General features: G+C 43.4%; 3 protein-coding genes across 3 annotated transcripts in view; 2 read left to right on the forward strand and 1 right to left on the reverse strand.

Moving 5' to 3' along the window:
- Window positions 1–5178, forward strand: part of PEX3 (peroxisomal biogenesis factor 3) — a 20598-nt gene extending 15420 nt beyond the window's left edge. The window contains exons 6-12 of the mRNA XM_035538321.2: window positions 211–277; window positions 358–412; window positions 671–827; window positions 1717–1787; window positions 2557–2679; window positions 3856–3952; window positions 4383–5178. Coding sequence (XP_035394214.1) covers window positions 211–277; window positions 358–412; window positions 671–827; window positions 1717–1787; window positions 2557–2679; window positions 3856–3952; window positions 4383–4466 — 654 coding nt within the window. The 3' untranslated portion in view covers window positions 4467–5178. The remainder of the gene's footprint in view (window positions 1–210; window positions 278–357; window positions 413–670; window positions 828–1716; window positions 1788–2556; window positions 2680–3855; window positions 3953–4382) is intronic.
- On the reverse strand, window positions 4380–16766 carry FUCA2 (alpha-L-fucosidase 2). Its single transcript, XM_035538318.2, has 8 exons — window positions 16548–16766; window positions 14045–14232; window positions 12177–12516; window positions 11331–11541; window positions 9206–9396; window positions 7858–7966; window positions 6305–6441; window positions 4380–5032 (listed from the first exon to the last, which is right to left on the reverse strand). The coding sequence occupies exons 1-8, from the start codon at window positions 16736–16738 to the stop codon at window positions 4735–4737; spliced, it is 1665 nt and encodes a 554-aa protein (XP_035394211.1). The 5' UTR covers window positions 16739–16766; the 3' UTR covers window positions 4380–4734.
- A 3937-nt stretch (window positions 16767–20703) lies between these two features.
- PHACTR2 (phosphatase and actin regulator 2) overlaps window positions 20704–24741 on the forward strand; it is a 134060-nt gene continuing 130022 nt past the window's right edge. Inside the window, exon 1 of the mRNA XM_035538779.2 lies at window positions 20704–20925. Coding sequence (XP_035394672.1) covers window positions 20775–20925 — 151 coding nt within the window. The 5' untranslated portion in view covers window positions 20704–20774. The remainder of the gene's footprint in view (window positions 20926–24741) is intronic.

The raw sequence follows: 24741 nt of genomic DNA on the forward strand, positions 1-24741 counted from the left end.
ATTCTGTTTTGAAACTACTGTGATAAGAAGGAACCTCTCTTTAGCAGAGAAATCAAATGTAGTTGTTTTCTAGAGCTGCATTGATAACGGGGGAATCCATCTGCTACATGGTATTAAAATATTAAGGAAAGTGTTTGCAACCTGTTTGAAATTGATTTTGTATTGTTGTCTACTGTTGATGGGTCACAGAACTTTTCTTTTTCCCCACAGACACCGCTAGCTCCCCCTGAAGTTCAGCAGCAATATTTATCAAGTATTCAGCACCTTTTAGGAGATGGTATGGTGCTTACAAAGTGCTACTTTTTTTCTAGACTTGAGTGAAACCTTAGAATAATTCTGACACTTTTCTTGTTCTAGGACTGACTGAATTAATAACTATTGTTAAACAAGCTGTGCATAAAGTTTTTGGAAGGTAAGAGTCTGTATTTTTCTGTGGTTAACTTTTCATCTTTACTGTGATGACAGTTCCCAAAACAATGAGTTTTATTAGAATCAAAACCAAGGGAGGCATTACTGACTTTATTCAGGCAAAGATTTTGGCAGGCTGAGAGCCTGACATTGCAAACCAACTTTGCAGATTGGGATCCTGTTATTTGTGAGCATATAATCAGCAGATAAACAATGCATCATTACAATGTTGGCTGCAAAATTAACACTTTTTCCTTTCCAGTATTTCCCTTAAGCATGCCCTTTCTCTTCTGGAGCTGGAACAGAAACTTAAAGATATCAGGAAAGTAGTGGAACATAAAGATTCAGATCAGAGTGCACCTTATTCTCCCTTATGTCATTATTTGATGCCAGATGAAGAAAACCCCTTGGCTACCCAGGTACTTGTTTCAGTTTTTCATCTGCCTTTGTTTATTTTGAAGAGGGAGGGGTGCATAACAGTCCTCCAGTTGCACCATGGTAACTGAATCCTTGATAAATGACCGGGCCTCCTCCTTTGCAAGTGAAGTGTCCTTCTCTTACCTTCTTCAGACTCGATTGAAAACAAGGGTCTTCCTCAGCACGTCAGCGACGAACTCAGGAACATAGCCAGATTAGTTGCTTTCAGTCTGTGACGTATGCTGTAACATAGTGCAGCTTAATGTAGTCCTAAGCCAAATTGTATTACCTTGTACTTGTGTACCAGCAAAGAGCGTGGCCAATTGTAGCATCTCTGAGAGAGGTGCTTTGCTGGAAGAAAGTGATGGTGTGCTGGAGTCTTTGGTTGTTTGGGGCTGGAAAATGAAGTCTTGGAGTCAAGAGAGAAGTGTATCTAATCTCAGTTGTAACACTAATTTCTGAAATTTTCTGAAGGTGTTTGTCTCCAGCCACATCACTGATTGGTGAAAACTTGTTCTTAGTTTGTATTATTGCTGGTATAAAGATGAAACTGAGGCTTCATTGTGTGACCGCATGCATTAATCCATTAACTTATGCTAACATGCAGTGTTTATGTCAGTTTTGGTAGTCAAAAGTAGAAAACATATCCTGCTTGATCAGCCTGGCATTTCTTGCTAGTACTAAAGACCAAAAAAAAAAAAAAACCACAGCAATCTGTGCACATGCACAAATTATAAAGAATCTGATTTACTATCATAAATCTTTTCTTTTAAATATATTTGACTTAACACTCACCTTGACTTAATTCCATGGTGCAAAACTATTCTACTTCTGCTCTTAGAGTTGCCAGTATATTTCTCACTAAATAGCATCTGTCTTTGCTTTTTCCAGGCCTGTGGACTCACAGAAAGAGACACTGCTACAATTAAGCTACTTAATGAAACTAGAGATATGCTAGAAAGGTATGCAGAAATACTCTATGCATATTAAACTCCTCCTTGCAACTAGAGTTTATATAAGACAGTTAGTTTCATATAAAAAGCTGGTGAACTTTCATTTGCAAAATATGACCGTTCAGCCACCGTGCTGCATTAAATATTGATTTATATTCACTAATTGCAGGCTGGGATTTTCAAAATATGAGTGTTCTGAAATTCATTTATAAAAAGCAATCCTGCCTTAATAAGACGATGAGGACATCTTTCCCCTTATCTCCTCCTCACATTTTCTGTACTTATATAGAAACAGAGGAGTACTTCTCTTCTGTTATACCAGGGTAAATTGAGAGTAATTTTATTGCATTTACTTGCTCTGATAAAATGAACACCAGTTTTGGCTTATCAGAATTTGTTTTTAATGCACGGTTTTATGAATGGTCGTATGCATCCTTCTACAGGAGCTACTGCAGTGAGGCTTTTATGGTAAGCATTGAATAGGAGTGAACTGAGCCAAAACATTCTTAGAATTTAACTGCTAGAGATCTGGGGCATTTTAAGGACAGGTCCCTTCTATGTTACTGCATAGTAAGAAATAGAGAAGTGAGGAATGCTGTAGGTTTATGTCTTTTAGTGACTCGAGGGTACAGTTTAGGTTGTTGACTGGTTTGCTGTGGAGACACTTGGGGAGCTGGTCTCTCTTGAGATTTGCAGGGTTTTTTAGTTTGGAAAAATAAATCCTAGGAATGAAAAAATGAATCCTAGGAATGAAAACAGCACTTACTTACTTTTTCAGTCCAGACTTCAGTACAGTTTTGAGCACGTGTTTAAACAGAGGATTCAGTCAGCTGCTGGACAACATGGCGGAGTTCTTTAGACCTACTGAACAGGACCTGTCTCAGAACAGCTCTGTAAATAGGTAAATGTCTCCTTTTGTTGTGGTTCTTACATGGTAATTCTTTCGGCCTCATAGTGAATTCTAAAAAGAGCTAGTGATTTTCTTGCCGTGTTGAAGTTCTCATGCTGGAAAGACTTCTGTTTCCTGTTTTTCAAGACTAAATACCATCCCCTCACTTCAGTCAAGCAGAGACCTAGGAGTTACTGCATGTTTCTTCTCACCCATGAGCTTGCTAGAATTTTCCTGAGGTATCTTCCCCACCATAACTTGCAGATGTAACAACAGAAATCGGAAGACCTATGCTTACCAGTGTTTCCTAGTGCTGTACGAGCAGACTGCCTTTCTAGGTTGGAGGATTTACACCACTGGTGGTGACTACTGACAGATGTACTTGTAGTACTCCCCAGTGAGGCCAGGAAGAAAGATAGCTCTATATGCCCCACTTTCTGACTGTTAATTATTGTAGTTCTCAAGGAAGTTGGGCATATTCTCCAAATATATGTAAGCATAAGTACCTACAGAGTTTTTGTTTTCTGACTGGTATGCTGAAAACAATGCTAACATTCAGGATCTTCTGCCTCTTCCCAAAAGACTGTAAAAATGTAGCTTTTATTCTGAAGTTAACTTGCTTTTAAAACAGTAGTGTGCTAGAAATCTGAAAGCTGAGTTCAAATCCTAGAAATGTAATTTCTAAAATATTAAAATGAAGACTTTGAATAATAACTAGCTTATATATGTTTATTTTAATAACTAATGGCTCTTGAGTCATAAGTTTGTATTTAAATGTAGACTATTTGCAATGCTTAGAATATCCAGAAGGCTTTAGGTTGGCTCTCTCTTGGTTTTGAGTTTGAAAGAGCGTGAGATTGCAAACTGACACTTCTAACAACAGTTTACACACACACACACAGGCTGCAGCTAAACCGTGTTTCCCTTGCGTGCAATGCAAGCGTGGAACTGTGTGATAGGAACACGAACAGGCAAGATAAAATTTGCTTTGGTAGTTCTCTGTATTCAATGAAAGACTTAATAGGGACAAAACCTTCCTTTGTATACTCCAGTTTGTGGTCTATGCAAAAGTAAGTTGTTCCAACTTTTACTTTTGAAGTAGTAATTATTTAGAACTGTAATAATCACCGTTCAGTAGTTTTACTGATATCAGAGCGGGTCTAAGTCAATATCTTTGTTCTCTTCTAGTCTTTCCAGTGTCAGTCTTCCTTTAGCCAAGATAATTCCAATAATAAATGGACAGATCCATTCAGTATGCAGTGAAACACCCAGTCACTTTGTTCAGGTAAAAATCATACTTTATTTAAAAGATCCCAAATAAAATTTTGAGATGTTGTATATTTCTTTTTAGGTAACATATCACACTTCGATTGCAATGGCTTAGGAAAAAAAAAAAAGTAGGAACTGGCATAACTTAAACTTTTTGTAAAGTTCTATCTTCCAAAAAGATGTTTCTTTTTTCTCATGGAATCTCTTCCTTGTACTAAACTGTGCAGAAGAAAAAACAGGTCTCAACTTTGTTCTATTTGGAGTTCTCTTCATCAACCTTTCTAATGCAAGAAATCTGAGTTAAATCTCTGTGGGAGTGCCAGGTGTTTTTCTCATGATGAGTACAATCATGTAGTGCAGCAAAACCAGAGAAGTGGCTGTGTGCTTTTGATTAAGTGGTGGGTGTGTTTTTGATTAAGCAAATTTATTCCTTAAATTTCTTCCAGGACCTACTGATGATGGAACAAGTGAAAGATTTTGCTGCTAATGTTTACGAAGCTTTTAGTACCCCTCAGCAACTAGAGAAATGAGCTGCACACTAATAGGAATATATCATGTATTTATAACACAGCCCGTGTGACTACTGATGAGATTTGGGTTAATTTTGTAATGGTGTAGGAGTGGTAGACCAGCAGAAAGAACATACTGAAAAAACTGGGAGCGAGCCTATATTTGTTCTATCTAATAGAATTCTGTTTCAAACACCCATTAAAAATATTCTTGTTGAAAGAATCACTGTATGTAAAGACTTTTCTATTAAAAAGTTGTTAAACTCTTGCATAATTCATTTGATTATTTTTATTGCATCTGGAAGGCATCTGGTGGCAGTATTACAACAAGATATTTAGGAAAAAATAACTTGTTTGTCTGGGGTGTGTTAGGTTTTGGGAAAAACACGAATGACGGTGATCTAAGAATAGCAGTATGAAGTACGGCTTTTCTATTCTTCCACCAGATTTTTCTTTCTGTAAAGAAAAACTCTTCTTTCCTTGACTTTACAAATGTTATTCCAGAGGGTTTCTCATTCTTCAGAAAGCCTTTGCCAACGGATGCACGTGCCTCTTGAACAGGCTGGGGGGGGGTGCTCTCTTTGTTACTGAAAAGAATGTGGATTTTTAGAAGTTCTTGTTTATGCTGTTGAAACAGCTACACTGTACACATTAACTTGTAAATATTTTAGCTTAATTTGTATTAATTTTGAGCCCAATTGTCTGTATTGTAATAAAATATTTTAATGTAAAATTTGTGCGTGTGATAACGTTACTAGCAGAAAAGGCAATACTTTATTAGCCCATTACTTAAAAACTAAAATAGTTGGGCATTTATTAACATTACTCAGGAAAATAAGTCTATGCAAAACTATTCATGCTTTTTGTTGTCCTGTATCTCCCCCTTTTTGCAAACCTCACATTGCAGGTCTACAGTTACTAATCCTGACGCATGATGAGTTTGGGAATTTTTCAAATTGGACACAATCCACTCTCTGCTTAAGATGCTGTCTTCCTGCCAAAGCTGAGGATTCCTAGCAACTCCTCATTATTTCTCAAAAAAAAAAATATTGTTGAAATATATGGGGGTTTTGATTGTTTAGTAGTCCACAGAAGGCACCCTGGTAACTGTAAAAACAATGGATGTAAACAGGAGTCAGCCTTAACCTATGAAATTATACAAAACAGAGAAAGAACTCCCCCTTTACTCAGTAGACAGAATTACTCAAAGGTAGGAGTGTGTAAAATTAGTGATTCTCATGATAAAGAAATTAAAATGTACATATGCATTGCCTCCATGCATTGGTGATGAATTTCTCACCTTCGTAGGATTGTTCTTGCAGATGCATTATTCAGCTCATCTGAAACTACCAGCCACCGGTTGTAGCAAACAATGGGGAAGTTCATTCTTTCCTCTAAAACTGACAGGTTTTCACAATGCAGTTATGTGGAAGTTAGATTTCTTGCTTTAAAGAAGGTGTACAACTAACTTAGGTGTGCAGTTGTCTGATCTGTTGAATATGAGCTTGATTTAGCTTTTGTTCTTTCTCATCGCTTTAAAAAAAAATATACTGCCCTTATTCTTCCCTCCTTTTCAACTTGACCTCTTTTTCTTTTGGCCAGTTTCTTGGCAAGGTAGATGCTCAGTTATTCACACAAGTTCAAAGAAGCAAGTTGTACACAGATATAACGATCTAGTGCTGGATTTCATTTGAGGTCCATTTCATTCCACCTTTTACAATTTATTTATTTTTTTAATAAAGATAGACTGTTACTGATATTTCTCAGTCAAGCAAGTAAGAATTAAAAAACAGTGCAGCAAAGAAGATGGGCAGGAAAAAAACAAACCCTACTAGCTAAGGCTCCAAGGTATGGCTCACTTTATGTCAGTCAGTTGCAAGGTCCAGCCCCACTGACACGGCAGTTGTTTAAGTGTTAACTGAGGTAGAGCTATCATCAGTCCCTTTTCTCCTAATGCAATCCATTTCAGTGGCTCCTTGTAGCCAACAAGCTTCACCTGAAATAGAAACCAGCAGTACACTTAGAACAATGGCTTTTCAAAGTACATATAACTGCATTTTCATCAGGGGAAGCGTTCTTCCATCACTACTATTTGATTAGCCATAAATGCTATTAACAACCAAATTAATGTAAGACAATGAATAAAAGTAAAGGAAAAGGATTTGTGACATAGGTATATAAGTAATAAAGCTAGTGATATTTTGTCTAAATCAGTAGTTAGGTCTGTAAAAGGTACATAAACCTTCGTCAGCAGTATTTGGGATGGGATTTGGGTCTCAGCAGGTAGGTAGGTAGGTTATGAAATGCCTGTTTCCTGTGGTGGAGCTTGTAGTTGTGAATAAGCATCAAATTTCTTAGAGTGCAGCCAGACATTTCAAAGCTGACCCGAAGAACCTGCCCCACTAAAAACAATGTTTTGCAGGGAGACTTGTACGCTAGCTAGTATGAAATGCTAAAAATAGTGGAGCAGCTTAAGAGAACAGTTGAAAATGTCTCTGCCCCTGAGGAACATTATTTTTTTGTGCACAGATAGCCCAAGTGCCTCTCCAAAATGCAAGATACATCTACATTTGTATTCTACACGATGTTTGGAGTGTTCTTGAAGTGACTCTCTTCACCTTCTCACAGGGCCATCTCACTGAAAATTAGGTATTTTTTCAGATGACACTATACGAGAAGCCACAATCCAGAAAAACACAATGCATTTCAACAGCTAGTGGGCATCCAGTGCACGAGACCAGAACTGACCTAAGCCAAAGCAAAGCCTTTAAGTGCAGTAGTGTGGATATTAAGTCCTGAGCACCATGTGTTCTGCTCTATAATTCTGCTTCTAACGGGTCAGGCTACTTGGAGGTGTGGTATCAGCATCCTCAGCTTCTGACCCCTGCTTGCTCTGAACTGCACATTTAGAGTCGCATCCAGTAACTGTTTCATACTCCCAGGCAACCGAAGCCTCTGTGTGCATTCCCTTTGGGCACATGAAACTACCAGACCATTACAGCAATTACAATATCATGAGTGGATATTTATAAAGAAAGGTCATCCTGGGGTAGATTCTACAGTGGAAATGAGAGAGGTGGCCCTGTTGTTTTCCTGCTATTTAGCCTCTTTTTATGATCCTTAGTTTGAAAGGTAAGCTATATCCCAGCAACAACTCAGTCTAACTTTAAGAAGAAACATCCCACTGGGAGGACTATGACAAGGAAGGTCCCAGAACAAAAAACAACATGTTGCTGGGTCTCTTCCAAAGTACTCTGTATGCATTCCCAAAGATGCCAGAAACTAAAATAAACACTGATGGATCATGACAAATCCCGGAGTTGTTTTCCACATCCCTTCAGAGTACGTTCATTTCTCGTAATGTGTTAAAAACCTCACTGTTCTGAGCACAGGGTGGGAAGAGTCTTTTTACCTGTGTTTCTCCAAGCTTAGCCTGTGGCTCACCAAGTTCCAGAGTCCCAGAGATTGGCCAGTTAAGGAAGATGGCATTAACTTTGCCATCTGTGGGTCTGAATGTGTACCTGGTTGGAAATGGGGAACAGACACCCGTTTCAGTCTTTCCTTGTAAGTTTTCTGAAGCAATTTATATCATGCTTTCAAGACTGGAAAATAAATGATTTGCAAAGTCAGCATTCATTACATTTTCACGTGCATAACCTTCACTTCATATGGTCTATACCCTTTAATAAAGTACTATTCCTTGAAAACACATGCTGACAAACTGGAGGTAACAGAGATTATTAAAGAAGTTTATTTAGAAGTAAACATCTGTAGTAACTTCAGCAAGCTTATTATAATTCACTGCTGCCTAGTCATATAAGAAAGAAGATCTGGGGGGTTAAGGTGAATCATTAACAGATACTTGTGGGTTATATTCAGAAAAATGTTGTAATTCACATCTATAGACAAATATACAGATTTTACACTGAAGAATTTCCTAGGAGCCCGTGCAACAACAAAGCTTCCACTTGGCATTGTTAATTTTTTTAAAAATGAATTTCAGCAGACATTATCCACATTATATCCTTGTATATCTTGCACCATACGTTTGAAATATTTCTCCCACCTTCCTTCATTTTAGTTACATTTTTTTTATTTTTCTCAAAAGTGGTTCTACTAAACCTTCAACAATTTCAAGGCTACGGCCAGATAGCAAAAGCTTACTTGGAGCAGGACTAAAGAAAGCCAAGTGAGGCAGAGAAGAGGGTCAGAACAAAAGCCTCATGGATCACTATGGCGCTATAGCAGCTAGAAAGCACAAAGGCACAGCAGAGCTCAGAGGCTGGCTGAGCTTTTTACTGACCAAACAATTGCTATTATTTTCCTGTGTGTTTTTACCTTAAAAAGAAATGGATTTTTCTAGTTTTCTAGATTTCTAGTTTCTCTCCTCTCTAAAGATAAAGCATTCCTGTTATACAGATAAACACCACCTCATAGCAGTTTTGTGTGTCTGGATTTTTTATTTATTATTTTTTATTGTTTCGGATTCCAGCTCCACTAATAAGCACAAGGTCATTAAGGAAACTCTTGCAACCCTCCTTTCAGCCCTGGCATCATCCCAGTACTACATTCTCTGACACCCACTGTCCACCTACATTTTTATACACACTTCCATGCAGTTTCTTAAATAGACAAAAGGGTTCATTTCTTCAGCGCACACAAAGCAAGCTGGTGATTTCCGTAGTATCACACCATTAAGAATTTAGCAATTTCCACACACACTGCTGTACACAGCCCGTATATTGATTCAGTCGCCTTACCACACGTCTGGTGTGACCGTGTCGTTCTGCGCTCTCCACGGCTTTGTCCCATAGATGGCGTCTCCGTTGACTTTCAGCCAGGCACCCATTTGCCTCAGGCGTTCCTCAAATACAACAGCGATGCGACCATCGTGAGTGGGCCCGATATTCATCAGGAGATTTCCTCCGCAAGACACTGTTTCTACAAGTTGCTGAAATGTTTTTAAACACATACGCAGAACATATGGTCACGGCAAATGAAATCATATATTTGAAGTTCTTACTAAAGCCTGGTGTGCTGCTTCAGAATGATGGATTGGACTAGGTACGTTACTGCTGCGTGCTCAGACTTTGGACGTCATCCCAACAGTCGATGCAAAATTGAAGCTCCCATAAAACAAAGCTCTACTGTCAATTTGCATGGCAGGAAGTGGCCCCAAATACATTTGCACACCAGTACGTCTGACTGACTCTACATTAGAATCAGATCCTACAACTTTTTAACATTTTGACTTCTCAATTTCATGAGAGATTTCCCCATAGAACAGTTATAGCATTATTTCTCTGCATGAGAGGAAAACAGGGCTAGTAGATGCCACTTCATTTTTTACTGAAGCAGGGAAAAGCAATTTCATATTCTTCCTCTGTTTGATGCTCTCCCTGTTTTATGGAGACATCTGTAAAACACTATGAAGCTTTACATATTTAGTACAGTTTTCATAAAATATTCAGAAGAAAATGAAGCGGTCTCAATAATTTACGCAGAAAAGAATAAATCTTGTCTCTGAGAGTACTATTAGGATCTTCCTAGTAGTCTACCTTTTACAAATGGAGCCAGTGACAGAACGGGTGTTCATTTTTATGCACAGTAGTCATAGACATTAGTGCCTGTAAAATTCACATTGTACGTAACTATTTCTGTAACACACAATGCACAGACTGGGATTCAAATGAAATGTTCCTACCATTAAAAGAATGGGATGGAGGAGGATGAAAAAGGGGGTGGAAGACTGAATGTGTTTTCATGTCTGTGCACATGGTAGTAATAAAAAAAAAATCCTATTGAAAATCTAGATTTTCAAAGGGTTCATTCATCCTGGAGTAGAGCTTTTCCCAGACCTATTAATCCATGAAGCAACTTAAACAAAAAGAGGCAGACAATTTTACTAATACTTTTTTTTTAATCTCAGCCTCTAAAGATCACATGTTCTAGCACTGAGTCTACACTAATGCCATATTACGAACTTGACAGTCTGCAAATAGACTGATGATCCTTCTAGCGAGTCCATAAATGTTTGTGTTTCCATCCACACTGCCCTCCAGAGATCAGCCTGAGATACACAAGTCTGAGGAACAGACAACTGGAGACAAGCTATTGAATGAATTTAAGACCTTCTCCTCTGAAGAAAGGTTACTTCAGTTTGAAATTATCTTTTGCAAGGACAATACAAAGGACAGATTTGGATTAAGCAACAACAATCTTCCTCTTCAGTAGCTGAGTTTTGCAATTAAATGCATTTTATCTGAAAGATAAGTCTTCCTTTCATTCAGTTCTTCCAAGCTTCAAGTCTTCTTTTTTAATACCTTAGACTAGCAAATTGAATCAATTTTCCATTAACACAAGCTATTTGTATTTCTGGGGGGGTTGTTTTCATTTTTCTTTTTTTTTTTTTTTTTTTAAATATGAAGTAGAATGGAAGGAACGTTTCTAGCTACCAGATAAAAGACTGTTAAGAGTTATAAAATGTTTCTAGCTAGAACGGGGAAAAAGACATAGCCTTCAGACAGGAGTCTCTGTGCAACTGCAGCTGTTTGCTTCTTGTCAACTCAACAGTGCAGTTACTAGAAAACAAAATCCTAGAACAAAGATTATCCAAATCAGTCTTTGACCAGTTCCTCATAGAGGAAATAGCTTCTAAGAAACTGACTGAATTTTTACTAGATAATATTTTTCATAGTATTTTCTATAAAATTAGTAAGAATTACACGGATATTCCATGCTGCCATTGTTAGGCTGCAAATGAACAACATTATTTCATTGCTTCATTATTTAATTAATAATTTTCCTTAAAATAGATGTATAATTGAAATGTACAGTCTAACATAATAACCAGCAGTTGGAGGCAACTCCTTTGTCCCACCGTACCTTCACCAGTTCCTCAATTGTGAGGTAATCGTCAAGCTTCGCGTTCCTCCTGTACCCCCAGGACCACTTGTCAATGGTCATGCAGTTCTCCCACTTGTGAGGCAGAAGGTGTCCAGGGTTGTATCGGTCACTGCACGTGTAGAAGCCACCGTGCTTACAGATGCTGCCGACTCCCCAGCGGTCATTGGTCACAACGGTGTCCCGAACTGGACTGAAAGCAAGGAATACTTAAGTTTATGATTTTTATTCTAGAAATTACAGTCACAGCTAGCATAATCTCTCCCCACCACCACGTCCCTCCCAGAAACTAACATTCTGATGAGTTCTGCGCTATTAATTCATTACTATTAGATTAAGTGCAATTTCAGGAATCCAGTTCTCATCCTCTGCTAGTAAAAAGTCCAGATTGGCATTGGTGGGGAAATATGCTGCAGACTTTCATAGGAGGCCCGCCAGAAAGCAGTCTGCACTTCATACCCACTGCCAGATGTTCAGTGTGTGCTGACAACAATGCACCCCTGTTCTCAAATTATCCCCCTATCCTGTTTGCCTATGCAGCAGACAATACTTCGGAAAGAAAATGACGAGGTAGAATAACCATTGCCATCTTAACTGATGAATTTGCAGATGTGGTTAAAAAAAAAGTACAGAAGTCTTTTTCTAAAGCAAGCTTCAATAGTTTTAGGGAAGACCTGGATTCTTGGCACTCTGAGTTTCAAGAAAATTAAGATTTAATGAAGTCCCCATAAGCAGAGTTTAAAGGTTCTACAAAATATACACAAAACGAGACAAACTAGACACAGAGCAGAATTTCAGATTAGGAGCTAAAATAGCATCATGATACACCTGTCATTATACAGCCAAGCTAGAAAGCCAGTGCTGTTCCAGTAAGTATCTGGTGCATTTCCATCCCCATCAGACCAAACTATTTCTGGTTGGTACTTGGTCACAATTTCATAGAGTTCTGGTAATGATTTACTGGTTGGAAACTTTCTTGTCTTGAAGACATTGGTGGCATCTTCACAGAAGAGAGGATTAAACCATTCAAACAAGGAGTGATACAACCCAAAACGCAAGTCGGTCCTGTTTCTAACAGATGTTGCAAGTTCGGCCACAAGATCTCGTTTTGGTCCCACATCAACAGCATTCCAGTTCCAAGAATATTTGGAACCCCACAAAGTAAAGCCTGCAAAAAGAAAATTAAAAGATAAGAAAGAGAAGCAGAAGAGGGGACATAACGGTTCTTCCTTCTGGGAAGTGATTTAGAAGTATGTTGCAAAAGAAAACAAAATAATAATAAAAATAATACATGTACTAATACAGTTATCATGGTATAAAGCATGCCTATAATCTGTTTATGCACTGTGGCAGTAGCCATAACATCAGAATACAATGCCTGATACATTTATAGATTTTATACATAAACATGCATTTTCTAGTACTGTACTGCTCAGAATAATTATTCCTTCCTCTTTAGTTGTTCACTCCATTCAAATGTCCCAATTAAATTAACCAAAACTACAGCAACTTCTGAGGCAACTAGAGTTTCACGGAACGCGGTAAATACGAACTCTGAATACACATTCAACAACTGGAAGATGAAACACTCCCTGTTGCAAAATACACAAGCTATCATTTGCGTTCAGACTACTCTCCTCCCTTCTGTTTACATCTTATGCAAATGTTCGCTAGTCATTTGTCTCGATATTTAGAACAACTCAGGACATGTATATAAGCAGAGTGCAAAAGCTCTTGAAACAGCTTTTAAAATATCAGCATTAGGTATCAGGAGAGATTTAACTTTTCAGGCATTTGGCAATCCAGCCTGAGCACTTCAGGTACTACTGCGCTGCAGACTTAAACCACTGCCAGAGGAGCTCTGCTCTCACCCTCATGGTCATTGCCTAATGAATCTTGCAGTATTTTTGTGAACTGGAAACGTGTAATCATATCAACCAGACAAACAAGCTAAAAATTCATGCCCAAGGCTACAGGACAGACTAAACGAATTTTGGTTCTTTTGAAGTCAGTGGGAATTACGCCACTGGCATCATCAGGATCAGGATTTTGTTGGTCAGAGATGGGATTAAAATTCACACGTTACTAGCTGCAACTCTTGAGCCCACATCTCCCCAACACATTCACTAAATGCACCCTCATATTGCTGCTTAGCATTTTACACTTTTCTTTGATATTATGTTGCCTTCTAAACCACTTCCTCTTTCTTTACTTTTCTCTGCAGAGCATCTTGACTCCTGGAACATACTGCTAAATTCCCTGGGGAAACCCACAAAGCTAGTTAACTGCCTGTACACAGCAGCTCTCTGTACATGAAACAGTGCAGGATGCACTTTTTTGCTTGCTTGAGCAATAAATTACACAACAATCAGAAATTAACTCATCTAGTTAATTCAGAAATTAACTCGTCTAGAAGCTCACCCCGCTTGCCCCCACCATTTCAGGCAGTCTTACCTATAAGAAGAGAAACGCGGCACAATCTACTCTTCCTTCTATGCAAGCTTCATGACCATAGCTTTGTGCATGCATTTTCCTGACTCTAACACATTTCCTAGGCATTTTTAAACTCTCTGGCTGGATTGGGGCAGGTAACTCTGTAGCTTTCTCTTTCTCTGAGCAGGCCGGGAAGTCACCGGGATTTTTCTTCAGTTAACAGAAATGCAACAATTGCTAACATTCACAAGCTTTCCACTTACCTTCATGATGTTTTGAAGTTAAGACCACATATTTTGCACCTGAAGCCTTCAGAATATCTGCCCACTGGTTGGGATCAAAGAATTCTGCTGTAAACAGTGGCCCAAAATCTTCATAACTGAACCCAGGTGGGTAATTTGCCTCCATAAATTTCACATAGGGCTCTCTCTTTTCCTTCTGCCAGTACCACCTACAAAATACAGATAAAAACCACATATGTTGGTGATGTTTTAGACAAAGAAGAGAGAATTGAAATGATCAGCTCTTACTTGTGTTCATGCTGAGAGTCATGCACACTGGAGGCATATGACACTGGCAACCAGATAAACTGCTTCAGAACACAGCAATATTACTAATAAAAGACTTCCTTTTCTCCGTCCTCTTTCCCCATGCTCTGCATCCTTTAGTCATTTCACTTTGGAAAGGTCACAGAATTTCATTTGTCAAGTCCTGGTCCAGTAATGTCACTACTCCAACTGTTCCCATCCACAAGATTTGGAGCTGCTCTGTGGCCTGATGGTGGTCTCTCACCCTCACCATGGGCAAAGCTCATAAACTGCCAATACAGCATTATTTCTTTTCGGACTGCTCTCTCTCTCTCTCTCTCTCTCTCTCCCCTACCTAGCAATGAAAGAGGAATTCTACAGACAGCATGCAACAGTCCTTACAGAATGAACAGCCTTATTGCTGGAGGCCTTCTAACAATATATATTGTGACTGCTAATATTTAGGGGAACAAGGTTTGAAAGCATTCACCTCCCTATGAATTAAACCAAGCAGCAAAGCTCCTGTTGGCAAATTAAGGCATAAATGAATACACTTTGAAAGTGAGAGAAAGAAAAGAAAGAAAAGAAAGAAAAGAAAAAAGAAAGAAAAGAATGAAAAAGGGAAGAAAAAAATGAAATGAAAAAAAGGAAAAAAAAAAGAACAGAATCTGAATGTTTCAGATTGTGCTTCTCTCTCCCATTCTGAGCTGGTCTCTGACCTCAGCTTTGCATGACCACAGCAGCTGCATGAACTTGTTGTAACCTTCCCAAACAGACTTCAGCATAAGCAAGCAATCTCTAGCAGCCAATGAGAGAAAAAAAAAAAAAGGGAAAAAAGAAGAGGCTGTGACAGTCTTCCTCCATGCAAGAACCTGAAAAAAAAAAAAAAAAAAAACACCTCTGATTTTAAAGTATGTAATTGCATAAAGAGAGGTAACATCCTTCCTTCTTTTTGTTTGTCAACACTTCTGCTCTGACAGGATTAAGTTTTAGAACTGTACTGACCAAGGCTGTGCAGCTCTGAAGGGAAGAAGGCAGACTGGGTGACCATTGGGGTTTTTGACTTTCCCTTTGAAGGTGTCAGCAAAGGACCTCAGCCACCTGGCTGTGCATGCTGCCAGAAGGCCCTGGAGCAGCTCCACACCTATACATACCTACGGATGGGAGGCAACAGGGACATAAACAACTTTATCAACTAAAAAGAACCGGGGGTTGTTTTTAGAAAAACAATAAAAAATTAATATTTGAGCCTGAATCCGTGTACGAATCCTACTCTGGGAGCACAGCACTCAGAGTAAGGCTTGATCCAAAACTTAGCTTTTTTTCACCCCACAGAGTCATTACTTAGTAAATAGAATATACATTAAAAAACTCCTGGTACCCTTAAACATAACTCTGTAAAGAATAAGCCAAATACTGCCTTCAAAAAAGTGGTTTGCTTACGGGGAAGTTGATTTGTTTTACAAATGTTGCATTTAAACTTTACTGTAGCTCTGCTGGAGAGCTGTTGTTAACCTTCATACTGTACATGAGGCAGGACACCTCACTCCAAGTCCTACAGGAAGTATTTGGTAGAGCACGGAAAGAAGGTGGCAAAACAAATAGCTACAGCCAAAGGGCCTGAGCCAGCGAGCACTCAACAAACCCAAGGTTTCATCCAGCCTTTGAACTACAATTACTTGAAGGATCTGGTCTTTCGGTTAAGTGGATAATACCACATAAAACCAGCACCAGCACAAAAGGCGCACAAGAAAACAGGAGGCAGTGTGCCAAGCAAGGGAAGCAATGCGGGGAGCGACGGGCTTCACAAGGGCTGCTCGAAGCCCTCTCAGAGGCTGTGGGGATCTGCAACACCTGTCCTGCACAGATCCTGGGGCAACCTGCTTCTTCTGACCCTTCACTGTGGCACCTGAGTGGTCTCCCTCTAATGCTTTATCTCCTTCACGAACATTGCAGAAAAAGCATCCTCCAGCTCTGGTCCCCCTGCTCACCGGGCTGACGCTGGCCCACCCGCTCAGCAGTGCCAGAGCTGCACACACCGCTGGCCGCACGTACCAGCCTCAAGCCCCTTCCTAACCGGGGCCATGAAGCCCGAGGTCTCTCTGCTCGGCCCCACCTGGGGTACAACACCCTTGGGCTGTGACCCCCGTCCCCGAAGCGCTGCTCCCCGGGCAAGCCCCGTTACCCCCGGAGCGGGGGCCGCCATTTCGGGGGCGGGGGGGCGAGGCGGGGAGCTCACCAGAACCACTCGCTGCCGAAGCTGGGCACCGAGAACACGCCCCAGTGGATGAAGACGCCGAATTTCGCCTCGTCAAACCAGGCGGGAGGTGGCCGGGCATCCAGCGAGCCCCAGGTGGGCTGGTAGCGGGGCCACCCGCCCAGGAGCCCTGGCAGCCCCAACAGCAGCAGCAGCCCCAGCGGGGCAGACATGGCGGCGGCAGGCGGCCGGGCGGAGGCCGGGCACAAGGCGGGGCCGGGGGCGGTGGCTCCTGCCCGCGGGGCCGGCCCCTGCCCGGAGCGAGAGCCCGAGCCAGGTTGGGGCTGATCGGGCTCGACCTGGCCACGGTCACCCGGGTGTGTGCCGGGCTCCTGGGTGGTTCCTGCTGCCATCTGCGCACCCCTCCCAAGCCTTGCTCCTTCCCTGCCTGTCCCCAGGCTGGGCGAGTGAGCCTCGTGGTTCTGCTCTTCTTGTGTGGAAAAGCACACAAGTCGAGGTGTTCCTGCCTGTCAGTACTCCTTCACTTGGCTGCTCTATCAGCAAGGGTTGCCTGAATAGGAGGATTTTAAGGAAAAAAAAAATAATAATTGGCTTCTGTCTTGATCGACATCCAGCCCTTCCTCTTCCTCATGCCCAGGAGGATGGCTGCATGCTGGAAGTGCCTGGCCATGCATGGCTGGTGACCGTCCCAAACACCCAGCCTTCTCCCTCAGTGTTTACCCAAAAAGCTGCTTGCAGGGAGCAGCAGGGCCTGCAGCCAGCACCAGAACTGAATGTCGGCTCTGCTGCCAGCACGCACCTCAGAGGCAGCCCCAGCAGGCTGCCCAGCAGCTGCCCCATGTTAGATAAGGGCTAGTACAAGTTGGCTCCAAAAGGACCCGCTGCTGACCGGAGGTGAGCCATGATGTGACATTGGTTGCATTTCTGTGACAGCAGATTTAAGGAAGGGAAAAACAAACAAACAAACAAAAACCTGCTCTGCAACAGCAGCTGGGAAAGAGAGGAGTGAGACCCAGCACTGCAGACCCCAAGGTCATTGCAGAGGAGGGCAGGGGGTGCTCCAGGCAGGCAGCAGCAGTTCCCCTGCGGCCTGTGGAGAGGCCCCTGGTGGAGCAGGCTGTCCCCCTGCAGCCCTTGGGTCCCACATGGACCAGATCTCCACGCTGCAGCCCGTGGAGGAGCCCCCGGTGGAGCAGGTGGATGTGGCCTGGAGGAGGCTGCGGCCCATGGAGAGCCCCCGCAGGAGCAGACCCCGGGCCGGAGCTGCAGCCCGTGGAGAGGAGCCCACGCAGGAGCAGGAGGTCAGGGGGGGGCTGCCGCCCGTGGGGGACCTGTGCTGGAGCAGTTTGCTCCTGGGGGATGGACCCTGTGGTACAGAGCCATGTGGGAGCAGTTGTTGAAGAGCTGCTGCCTGTGGGAAGCCCATGCAGGATCAATTCAGAAGGACGGCATCCCATGGGAGGGACCCCACGTGGAGCAGGGGCAGAGTGACCATGAAGGAGCAGCAGAGGCGAAGTGCTACAGACTGACTGCAGACCCCATTCTACTAAAAAAGGTAATAAATTTCTCTAATCTCCCTACACTGAGTCTGTTTTGCCCATGCCAATAATTCTTGAGTGATCTTCCTGTCCTTATCTCAACCCTTGAGCCCTTTCCATCTAATTTCCTCCCCCTTTCCTCTTGAGGAGGAGGAGTGAGAGAGAGGTTGTGGTGGAGCTCAGCTGCCCACCTGAATAAAACCACCACACTCACCTCAGCAGGTGATGCTCAGCACTTGTGCAGCAGATCATGGGTTGCAGGCACCTTCTTTAAAACATGTTTTTTCCAGCATCACTTTTGCCCAGGCTAGTGGTTCTCCACTCTCTGATGCCCAAATTGCATATATTTTCATCAGGCCCTAGTGGCCACTGGATGGTCTTTGTGAAATAATTTGGCTTAATCATAAAATAACAGCTTTCCAAAATCATCACGAGTGACAATTTCTTTGGCAATCTTATCAGAACAGTTAATAAATAAGTAAATAAATAAATGAGCAGTCAACTAAATTAATCTTTCTCCACGTCAGAAAGATGTATACTGCTAAGGCTTTTCCTGATCAAGGGAAATAGAACTTCAGTTTCCAGAGCCATTAACCATGGCTGTTACATTTCATCCAAAATTATTGAAAGGGCTGTGTAAAAAAGGGAAGTACCTTTTTTTTTTTTTTTTTTTTTTTTTTTTTCCGGGGGAGGGTGTGGAGGGGGATGGCATTTTCAGTTATATACCTCTATGAGTGTAAGTTGCAGGGTGATAAAAAAAACATTTTTACTTCCATGATATAATTTTTCTGACCGATTGTTCACATTACTCTGATCTACAAGTGCACTTTGATATCACATGTAGGAGCCCTTAGTTTTTTTTTTCGTCTTCTACCTCTTCGTATTCAATACTGACCTACTTTCTCTGGGTCTTCTTTTACCTTCATTTCTGTCATTTTGCTTCTGAAAAGAAACTCTTAAACACCTTTGACCTCTTGCTATGGTATCTTTTCTAGTTTATCTTTAGATTTCTTCGTATTCTGCAACCTTTTCTTTTTGATTGCTGCCAACAACAAAGGATTAGATATGGAGTGGCTCCTTAATGTGGGAGTTTTAAAGTAGACTCTGAAGCTTATTCTGTACAGAACAACAAAGTTACAATTGCTCTGTGGCCCAAAATACTTTGAAGGAAAAATAATCCAAAAAAAAAGCTCCAGGGTCTCACTCAAAGCTCACCGCCATCAGCGAACTATTGACTTTAGTGAGATGTAAAGCATGAACTGTGTATTTTGTTTTATGACCTTTCTCACATTCTTTGAATTACATAAAAAAAAAGGTAGAAAACAGTTCATTAAATAGAAGTCATGAGTACACTTCCGATTAAGTCTTGAACAGGTTCAGAAAATGTCACCAGCCCACACATGCACAGCTGCTGACATCTCCTGTGAGAGAAAAGGTCCTCAGTGCACAGCCACACCTGTAACAATGCAAGCTGTGAGGGGTAAATCATGAAAACAGTACATTATGAGACTTGGAGAATAGTGCAGGACCGATGTCCGTGACTTTACAGGAAGCTTTCTAAATGCAATTTTTCCTGCGCAATGCTGGAGTAACCTGGCCCCCGCAGGAAGGTCTGCAAGCATGGAGCTCCCTGCTGCACCCAGCCAGGAGAAGCCCCTGCCTCTCCCAGCACAGCTCCACTGAGAAAGCTCTCTGCAGATGGGGAAGGAGGAGAGGAACTAATGAAGGCAGTCCCCTGGGAGGCTGCTGAGCAGAAAAGACCTGCTTAATTGCTGACATGTGAGCCTCATGTACTGGATCACTTGCTCGGGGAACGGCGAGTGGTGTGACTGCTGGGAAGGCTGTGAAATGAATGCACCTGGGGAGCTGTGAGGGCTTGGCATTGCAAGGAGTGCCCGGTTCCTGAGCAGGAAGCAGGAGCCAGAAAATAAATGGACGTGGGCACGTTTCAGACCTGATAGGATTTGGTTCAGACTTGGTGAGGGTAGATGCTAGGGTGTTTTCACGTGGTCTGAATGGGACTTTGCACTGGATAGTAGGGTATGCGACAATGGCTGGGTTAAAAAATATTAAAATGTTTAAAATGCCCTGTTGATCTTTGCCATTAATGAAACTTAGGGTTTTCTTTAAGGCAGGATGTGAACTCACTTGCCCAGAAAAAGCAGTGGAACCATTCTTCTGACGTCGCATCACATTCGAAAAGTATGTCTGCGAGACAAACAAACAAAGAATGGAAACCGCAGGGCTCGGTTTCCCTTTGCACCGAGCTGAACGGGGATCCTGCTTCTGAGATGAAAAGCTTCCTAGCCTGCTGGGCAAAAAAAAAGTTGAGCTGTGGGGTTGCAGACTTGTCCCTACAGCGCAGCCAGAGAGCCGGGGTGCGGGTTTGACTCATCGCGGCTATGGGGGGGGTGCAGAGGGATGGAGGGAGGGGACGCGGGGGACCCCCGCGTCCCCTCCCTCCATCCCTCTGCACCCCCCCGGGCTCTTCAGCATCCCCCTGGCGCTCTTCTCCCCCCGTGGCACCACGGGGTCTGGATGCTCGCAGCCTCTCCGAAATCGCACACCCCCAAAAAACCCCATCGCCCTCCCGGCGGGGCGGCTCCGCGGCGGGGCGGTCGGAGCCGAGGGGCGGCTCTTCCTCTGCAAACTTTCCCTCTGCCCTCCCCTCCGGGCTCTCCCTCGCCTCCCTCCCTCTCTCGGCTCCCCGATGGCGATGGCGGGGCGGCCGGGGACCGGAGCGGGGGAGCCGCATCCCGCCTGGCCCTTGCCCGGTCCCCGCGGCCGCTCCCAGAGCGACATCTCGTCCTTCTCCTCCTCCCGGAGGAGCTGCCTGCTCAGGTCCAACGTGGGCGGCTCAGGTAAGGGGGTGCAGGGGGCGAGGGAGCGGGGGGAGGAGGCAGCTCACAGGCTCCCCCGGACCCCCAGCGCGGGGGTCGTCCTGGTCCTCTGGCCAGCGGGGGTCCCCGCTTTGCTGCCCCCCAGCTCTGCCCCTCCAGCGTCGAGCTCCTGGGGTCAGCTTTCTGCAGACCCCAGGGCTGAAGCTTCCCCGGGTGGCAGGGCAGAAGACCCCCGGGAAGGCTGCGGGGAGGGTTGTGCCGGCAGCAGAACTCTTCCTGCTGTCACCTCGCTCATTTCACTCGTGTTGCGTGTTGGGATTGTACTCCACACGCTGGTGTTGCCTTCAGGGTTTTCGCTCGCTGTGCTCCTCCTGTTGGGGTTAACCCCTGTGATCGCGCGTGGGGTGACGCGGGGTTGGAAGCTGGCCCTTTGAGGCAAAGCAGGCTTCCTGCAGGATTAGGAGTAACTCTGCTCTGTAAACGAGAGGAAGCGAGGATCCTACTTTACAGCGTGGATATTTACAAGTGGCCAAAGTAAAATAAATACATACTTGGTTAAGGCTGCTCTTTGCTCAGGCTGTTTCCTGAGGTTGGGTATTAAGGAAAACGAAATTCTGGTCTCACATTTTGGAAGCGTGTGCTTGCCCGGTTACAGATCAGCACTGCCCTGCTGACTGAAATGAGACTGTGAGCGTGTCCCTGGTGCTGTGGATATTTTGGATGGGCTCATGCACTGTTGCACAGAGGTGCCTGTGAGCCCCATCACCATCGGGGCTGTGTGAGCGAGGCAGAGCAGCTCAGAGAGCCCCAGAGCACGCAGGGACCTCCTGTGCCACAGCATCGTCTGGACAGCATGGTGCGTGGTTGGGTCTGCACCTCTCACGTTTGCTCCTCAGGGGGCATTAAGATGAAGCAGACCATTTGCCTGGGGAAGCTCAGATGTCAGGGCACCTGACGAGTAGAGAGGGAGGGAGGTTTGCATAGTCAGGTAGGTGCAAGGAGCCTGTAGCAGATTGAACTCGCAGGGCTGGAGGCCGCAACCAAAAAGAAGCGTGCGTGCCATCTTCTGCATCATTCTCTGCTTTGTGTTTTTCTATTTTTCTACGCAAGTTACATTCAAGCAGATGTGGGGCATGGGGAGGGAGGAAGTGTCAGCGCTGTGACCAAACCAGAAAGGACTACTTTCAGGTGTAAGGTGTTTCATCGGGAAGGGCGCTGCGTGAACAGCACCCTCCAGCTCGATGTGTACGCAAGGCGTTTTAACCTGGACGCAGAGGGATCGTCACAGAGGTGGACAGGGCTGAGCCTACGTCAGTGTTAGAGCACGCTGGTTGTCAGCTTAACTTCAAAGACTGCTAACGATGAGCTGGGTGCTTTAAATGAGAACGGTAAATCCAGTAGAGGTAAAAATGGTGGTGTTTCCAAAGATGCATAGTTATCCGTAGTTTTCTCAAGCAGAAAATTTAGGCCTCCCTGTTGCCCTACTAGATTTTTTTTCTTTTAATTTTGAGGATGTGCTTCCTGCCAGCAAGTGACAAGTGTTGCCTTCTCTGGTTTTTATTTTTTCAAAATCTTTTCTTTCATTCTATATTTTCGCCATTGCTGCTTCCTGTATATCCTTCTGGCTGCTCACTGGGCACAATAAAAATACTTACGTGCTGGCACGCAACTGTTGATTCGCCCTATAAAAAGGAAAGCATGCATTAAAGATTGAAAGCTGTTTAATTTTTAACATGGTGGTCAGAGAATTGTTTTTGTACAGAGATGCCATTAAAATAACCTGCTTTTTCATTCCCCCACTAACCTGGAGAGCAACCATAATGGGGACAGAAATGTGAAGCACTTAGGGGAACCGTATGAACTGCCTTATTATTATTGCTTCTACTTCTTTCTCTGGCTGCATCATTTGATTAATTTAAAGTAGGTCACACATTTACATCAGATGTTACCTGTGCTTTAGCTGCCCCTTTTAGAAAAGAACAACTTGCATTTAAAATAACCTGCAAAATGTTTGCTTACTGCCTGTTCCTAGAGTAGTTCAGCTCCAGCTGTTAGTCACAAGTTGCAGTTTCTGTTGTGTGTTTTCTTCTCTTCTTTTTTCTTTTTAGATTTTCTAAATTCCGATGCTGGTTGCGTTGGGAAGATGATTTTGTCTGCTCACGCTCCCACGGTGATGGGTTGGTACCTACTAATGGTTCACACCATCATTTTGCCACCTCCCGACCCACCACTCTCAATGCAGGGTTTGTCAAGAGATGGTATCTGTAGAGGCCCTTCTAGTTAAGGAAAACAGATCAGCCTTTCTAAAAGCAGCTTTGGCAGTAGTTTGTGAAATCCGCCTGTCTGTTATTCCAGGTCAGAACTGCGCGTATCTCATTAGCACAGCGAGTCTGATGAGGTTCTCCCAATGCTTGTGCTGCATTTGCTTTCTTACCCCCCCGCCCCCTTCCTCTGTTGCTAGCATGTGCTGAAAGCAGCAACTTCCTGGTATCGCCATACAGAATCTCACTGCATCAGCCACAATCCAGTTAGTGAGGATAATAAATTTTTGGTTTTCCCCTACTTCTTAAAGCTGGTCTTTTAATTTAGGGTTAGCAGTAGAGGTTTACTTACTTTCCCTCTCTGGGCTGCGTCACATGCGTCACATCACCCACTGTTGTGTCAGGCCTAGCCTTTACCTTCAGGCACTACTTCTGGTGCAACCCTGGGGAGAAAAAACTCATCCTCGGCATGAGTAGGGGTAGCACGACCTAGGCTTCTGATCTATACCCAAAAAGGTTTAATGTCATACAAGTCTGTAGGCTTTGTGGAGGGCATAGATGTGAATCATTTAAGCATCTTGGCACACCCTGCCTGACAAGGGGCTGTAAGAGCATCTCTAGGAGATTAGTGAGGAAAAGACGCTCTCCTAAAACGTCAGAGCAGTAGTGGTGCCACTCCAAGACCACTGCTTGGGTTGTGTACCCTTATGGCCTCCCACATCGAGTGACTAGACTGAAACCCACCTGAGGGGCAGGTCACATTAGCTGTTTTTCTTGATTTGCCCAGCACAGAGGGGACTGAACTACATTTGAAATGCAGACTCTATTCAAATGCATGCCCAGAAGTTATTCAAAACCCAGGTTTGGTGGCTGTGGGGCCGAGGGCAGCTCTGAGTCTGAGTGGTGGGACCCAGGCCCCAGGCAGAGGGGGATGCCTCTGTTTTGTGTCAGCTGCCTGCAGTGCGGTTCGTGACAGGCTTCATGCACGAACCCCAGCTGCTGCAGCACACAGCCAACATGTAGCCATGCCCGCTCTTTATCTGCATGTCCACGTAGGCAGTTTTTGGTTTGCTCTCTTGTTGTGGGTTTTGCTATATGGCCTGAAGCAAAGAGTCTTGCATTTTATTCCGAAGCTGGTGAGGTTTGTGGTGAGGTGCGTCTTCGTGAAAAGGGAACTTCACTTCTCAGACCAGAAGTCAAAAAAAAACATTTCTCCACTCCATTTAGTGTACTTTGTGCGATTGACACTGTCATATTGTTGCAGTTCCTCTTGAGGTCTTACTCTTTAGCAAGAAGTAGACATGTCAGATAATTTCTTTCACTGCTAAGAAGTGCACCTTTCAGACGGAGAGGTGGGCTCCTAATGCTTGTTTCCAGTCCTTTTTTCCTGTCTTTCCGTTGACTGATGAAAAAATCTACCTGAAAATTCAGACAGCATTCTTCAATATATCAGCCGTACACCACATGCACACCTTTCAGGTGAAAGGTTGAGAGAAAATGACAGTCCTGACTCAAAATTCATGCATCCCAGGTTTATTCTGGGAATTTGTGGCTAGCAAAGTGGTCGTTTGCACAT

This window comes from Cygnus atratus, chromosome 3 (genome assembly GCF_013377495.2).
Source record: "Cygnus atratus isolate AKBS03 ecotype Queensland, Australia chromosome 3, CAtr_DNAZoo_HiC_assembly, whole genome shotgun sequence".
NCBI lineage: Eukaryota > Metazoa > Chordata > Aves > Anseriformes > Anatidae > Cygnus > Cygnus atratus.

Coding starts and splice junctions, on each gene's coding strand:
- FUCA2 (XM_035538318.2), bottom strand. CDS start 16,738: ATGTCTGCCCCGCTGGGGCTGCTGCTGCTGTTGGGGCTGCCAGGGCTC. Junction 9,397..11,330: donor CAATTGAGGAACTGGTGAAG/GTACGGTGGGAC, acceptor AAAACATTTCAG/CAACTTGTAGAAACAGTGTC. Junction 6,442..7,857: donor CTAAGCTTGGAGAAACACAG/GTAAAAAGACTC, acceptor TTTCTATTTCAG/GTGAAGCTTGTTGGCTACAA.